Source organism: Papaver somniferum, chromosome 2 (genome assembly GCF_003573695.1).
Source record: "Papaver somniferum cultivar HN1 chromosome 2, ASM357369v1, whole genome shotgun sequence".
Classification (NCBI taxonomy): domain Eukaryota; kingdom Viridiplantae; phylum Streptophyta; class Magnoliopsida; order Ranunculales; family Papaveraceae; genus Papaver; species Papaver somniferum.
In genome coordinates, this window is record NC_039359.1 from 5,638,197 (window position 1) to 5,643,565 (window position 5,369).

The 5,369-nt window shown below is 36.1% G+C and overlaps 1 protein-coding gene across 1 annotated transcript; it reads right to left on the reverse strand.

The window, feature by feature from the left end:
* Nucleotides 1–1,186: 1,186 nt before the first annotated feature.
* LOC113346742 (protein CHAPERONE-LIKE PROTEIN OF POR1, chloroplastic-like) lies at nt 1,187–3,310 on the reverse strand. Its single transcript, XM_026590243.1, has 3 exons — nt 2,885–3,310; nt 2,223–2,586; nt 1,187–1,515 (listed from the first exon to the last, which is right to left on the reverse strand). The coding sequence occupies exons 1-3, from the start codon at nt 3,251–3,253 to the stop codon at nt 1,340–1,342; spliced, it is 909 nt and encodes a 302-aa protein (XP_026446028.1). The 5' UTR covers nt 3,254–3,310; the 3' UTR covers nt 1,187–1,339.
* Nucleotides 3,311–5,369: the final 2,059 nt, after the last annotated feature.

Genomic DNA, 5,369 nt, shown 5'->3' on the forward strand with positions numbered 1-5,369 from the left:
TTCTTCATCTACATCCATCATATTTTCTACATATTCATCTTCTTCCAATGGAAATTTTGCTAGGAGCTCTGCAATAACCTGTGACTTAGGTGAAGATAATACCTCATGACTAATCTCAGAATTCCCCACTTCAGTATTCCATCTTTTAATTCTCCCCGATCTTTTTGAATTCTTCATTGCAGACTCAATTGGCACCTTTGTGAATACCTTAATCTTATGAGCCTGGAAGTATGTGCGAAGTTTGAAGGATGCATAAACCAGCGCGAGAATTAATTTTTCAATCTTGGAATAGTTTTTCTCTGCAGAATTGAACGTTTTACTTATATAATATATAGGTTTTTCTACTCCTTGATCCGAACGTAACAAAACAACACTTAGCGCATACGTTGTTGATGCCAAATATAGCAACAGATCCTCTCCTGGCTTTGCTTTCTGCATAATGGATAGATTCATCAAGTAATTTTTTATATGCTGCAGAGCTTTATCGCATTCCTCTGTACATTCAAATTTTGTTCCTTTCTTTAATATATTGAAAAAGTGTTTGCACTTATTGGAAGAACGAGAAATAAATCTCCCCATCGAAGCTATCAAACCATTTAATTTCTGAACATCTTTTACCGTCGCAGGAGATGGCATATCTCGCACTGCTTTTACCTTTTCAGGTTCAACTTCAATTCCTTCCTTTGATACTACGTAACCCAAAAAATTTCCCGATGATACTCCGAAGACACATTTTTCTGGGTTTACTTTTATATTGAACTTTCGCATTTGTTCGAATATTTTCTTCAAGTTATCTACATGATCTTCTGCTTCTTTACTCTTTACTAGCATATCATCCACATAGACTTCCAATGTTGTATGTATCCACTTCGCAAACACTTTCTCCTTTAATCTTATGTGTGGGTAAAATCCTGTTGTAAGTATTGGTTTTAGTGTTTGTTGAACAGAGTTGCAGAAAGCTGATTCTAGTTGGGTGCGTGGGCCTATTACCGTGGCTTCTCTCCTTTAATCCTTGATTATAATGTGATTTCTAAGATTTCATTGCAATACTATAATTGTTTCATATTCAATTCAAGATTTATAGATCTAATCAAAGAACTGTTATGGACTTGTGAATTTTCCATGTCTCTTAGGACCCAACATAAGGTGTGTGTGAGACTTGTTTACCTACCTGAAGCGCTAGACGAGTATGCATTTGTCATCTTTGAAGCTAAATCTTTAGGTTAATACATTTCTTTCATATACACTTGATGACTAAAAAAAGAATACACCAACAAGCAGTTACAGTAATAATTACAGCTTCAGAATTGATGTTATTATGATAGGTGTTCATCTGAACCTAACTTAAATAAAGGGAAACTAGAAATTGAGAGAACACTATGATTTCGCTTACAATTACAGCAGGAGAACGTATGCCGATAAAAGGTATTATGTCCACTTGCAAAAAGTTTTCAATTGCCGATCCAGCAACTGCACCCACAACAAGTCCCCCGATGGTGATTAGCGTTGCCTTTCCTGTAAAAAGAACATGGCCAGCCACTGATCAGTTACTTATAACTGACAACTACAAAAGTTCAGTTGTGAGCATTATGAATCAGATATTTTGCTGATGAGAAAATACTTAAGAGTTTCGGTAATCGGGATCACGGTGAATGAAATTACACATGATTGACAACCACCTAAATGAGCTCTCCTGCAGGACTCTCTCTTTATTCAGCATAAAATACCAACAAGTTTGTGGCTAGGAGTAGGTTACCCCTTTATTCAAACTGTAGAATGTCTTCAAGTAAACAGTAATGCAACTATACATAATTTTAAGAACTGAACAAGTGACCTGTGTAGTAGTGGAGAACTTTAAATGAACAAACCATAAATCATTCTTCTAATCTTACATCTAAGCATGGCCAACTTTAAGGTTTTGGATTGTGATACACAGAGCTAAGACTTCTTAGTAACCATATGTGCATAAGCAATGAAACACTAAAAGAATCCCTTCTCAGTTCTCACCAAGCTTAGAGTTCTCCTTTATCAAGAAAATATAATGAAGCTCCAAAGCCCGAACAAGTGAACTATGAAGTAGTGGTGAACTTTAAATCAGCTAACCATAAATCATTACATCTAAGCATGGCCAACTTTAAGCACACAGAGCTAAGACTTCTTGGCAATGGTATGTGCATAAGCTATAAAAAACTAAAAGATCCTTCTCAGTTCTTAGTTCTTACCAAGCTTAGAGTTCTTCTTTGTCAAGAAATATAATGAAGCTCCAAAGCTGCCAGCTAAAATTAGCCCAGGAACATCAGCCGCAGTAGACCCTGGTGCGTTAGATGTTGAGATTCCATTGTAATACTGTAAGGCCATTAGAGTTCCATACACTCCAGCTTGAACCCCCAAGTCATTCATAGTTGGTGTTTCAACCGAAACAGGCGAATTTTTTACCCTAGACTGCAACCACTGGGGAATTGAACTATTCCTTGATACAGCTTTAACAGGCTTTGCATCAGCATAGCGAATGCTATTACTTAAAACTTTCCCAGCTCTACGCTGCGTTAGGCTCTGCATAAGCAACATATCATATGCAGCCTCTACCTGAAACTCAATCAAATTGTATATTTCTTTATCAGAAATTGAAGTCCATATCAGATGATAAAATCTGCACCATCCAACCAGAGAAATGGACTCCAAATTTGACGATTTCAAAGTTAATGGCGTATACACAAACTAATTCATCGAAAATGACCACTCAAGATACATGCCAATTATTGAATTTCAAATCCAATTGGACACATAAGAAGTACTGAAATTGAATTCTAAATCACAATTAAGAAAGAAACATTAATGATGGGTGGGTATGAATCTAGCTAGGGTAGGGTAAAGAAAAGCAAACCTGGGCGATAGCGTCTTGGTCATCTTTACAAGTGGATAGAATTGAATTCTTAGCACGAAGTATTTCATCAAATGAAGCACCTTCGGATACACCCAAAAGTTTTAAAGCGTCCTCAAGAGACATCCCAGAAGGGGCAGAATCATCTGCCTTAGAAGAACCAGCATGAACTAATGTGGTGGTGGTGGTACTAGTTCTTCTTAAGGAGGGGAATTTTGATGAACCCATCCATTGATTTTTGTTGAATTGAAACTTGTTTGTCCATCCAAGAGGTGAAGCTTGAGATGAAGGAGAAGAAGAAGAAGAAGAGATGGGTGTGGTTTTGTAAATGATTGAATGGTTAACTCCTGCCATGGATAGAGTATTTGCCATTTCGTTCACTTCTCTTCTAACATTAACTGTCTGTTTTTATTAGGATCTCTTTCGTGTAATGTAATTTAAGCAGAGATAGAAAGGTCATGAGTGAGTGAGAGAGAAATGACAATGATTTTTTTTTTTTTTGCAGCTAAAATAATAATTAAAAAAAAAAAAAAAAAGTGAAGAAAAATAAAACAAATACTCCGATAAATATTAAGGTGTTATTCGGAGACATGTTTTAGTTAAGGGATCACTTAAAAAAAGGCTAGCAAGCAGCGCAGCGGCTGTTTGAACCCTGAGAAATGTTTTGTTCGGAGACATTCTCAATTTCATTGGTCTTCCTTTTAATACTTATTTAACAAATAAATGACAAGATTCATGGTGATATCAGTCATTAATCAATGAAATATGGGAGTGTTGAACGAAATTGGATTCCATTTGCACGCTTCTAGTGAATCTTGCACGCAGGAAATGTCTATGATGCATAACACTTGATCAAAACCTCTACCCAGACCTGGAATCTATTAACAAACAGCTGCATAAAAGGATTTCCTTGTGATATACCGCTCTGTTATTGCGAGCATTTGTGAATACTTACTTGTTTTCCACGACACGACTTACTTAAACCACCAAGAATACCACCACATTTATGATATTCTCCCGAAAAAACCGTTTTTACCTTTTTATACAAACCATCATCAAACACTTTCAGTTTCTCCTTTTTCTATACTCAATCATCATCTTTTCAGCTTAAAACCCGCTTTCTAGCTCCCTCTCAATTCTCATTCTCACCAGTCCACAAAATGATTGCCGTGATACCAATCTTATTAGCTTTCGTGGTTCTGTTTTTAGGTATTTTTATAGTTTTTTTAATCTATCTCTGGTTATTATGGTACGCAACAAACGGTAGTGTTGAGAATCAAGATGATGAAAAATCTTCTAAAATGAAAGGGTTATCAGAATTAGAATTGAAGGAGTTACCTGTTGGTAAAGCTATGGAAGAAATCAAGGGATTTGTCTCGATGAGATTGAAGTTGATCAATTAATAAGGTTTGATGTTGATCGCGGCGATGAGCTTTGTCAAAATTCATTATCAGTGTCCTCGGTGGAACCTCTTTAGTCATTGCTGCGTTTTCAATTCTTTCTCGGGATTGCGGGGTTTTCTTTTTGTTTTTTTTAGTTCTATTTTGATGATGTGAAATTGTATGAAAATTCAGTATATAAATTTCAGAATTTTATTTCGTTTGCAATAATGGAAAAGCAAATTAGACAGAACTATATTTATGATGATATATTTCTTATTAAGTTCTTTCTTCTCAAGTGAATCGGCCGATTTCACTTGCGCAGAAGCGTGCCATACTTATGCAAAGTTTCAGTTCATTTCCCCGAAAGACGTTTTAATTTCTTTTGGTGCTCCACCATCTAATGACTGGCTGTGGCTGAGTAGCCCATATACCCGTAATTAATCACGCGACACGTGATAGAGGAAAAGTGTTGGGAGAAAATGGGAGTACGAAGCATTTGCGATTAACTTCATTTCATTCATGGGGAGAGAGAGAAGTGTACTTTAAGGCATATTCGTGTGCATATAAAGAAAGAAAGAAAGGAAAAAAAAAAAAAAATGATTTAAGGCATATTCCTATGCACCCATTATGGGTATGGTTAAGCGGCAAACATAACTAAGGAGTCTCTATCGAGTAGTAGATTCATAACCGCACTGTAAGGTCTTAGTCGCTAGCGACCATACTTGACTGCTCGGTATAGTATACGTCAATCAGTGATATATCGTCTAACGGTTATAGATCAATCATCCTATAAATACTCAATTTTAACCTCACTTCAATTTATACTCTCTCTACACTTCTCAATTCGTTACTCAGCTTTGTTCTAGTTTATAACAGAATTCACCATGTTCACTCTAAGCTTCTCTACAATTCACTGTTTGTTTATTTTTTGTGATATGACTTTTCAATCTGATTCTCAAACTGGACGAAGTAATAAAATTTGAGAGTGTGAACGTTATTGTGGTCGAAGATGAATGCATTTACAGGAATTATGTTTATTTTACACGAGATAGTATCAATGGTGCATAGCAACAAGGTAACACCATGTGAGCAAACGTATTTCGAAA

Excerpts from the sequence above, each read along its gene's own strand:
- LOC113346742 (XM_026590243.1), bottom strand. The coding sequence starts at position 3,253 with ATGGCAAATACTCTATCCATGGCAGGAGTTAACCATTCAATCATTTAC. Across the intron at positions 2,587-2,884 it reads ACCAAGACGCTATCGCCCAG|GTAGAGGCTGCATATGATAT; the intron begins GTTTGCTTTTCT and ends ATTGAGTTTCAG. Across the intron at positions 1,516-2,222 it reads AAAGAAGAACTCTAAGCTTG|GAAAGGCAACGCTAATCACC; the intron begins GTAAGAACTAAG and ends TTCTTTTTACAG.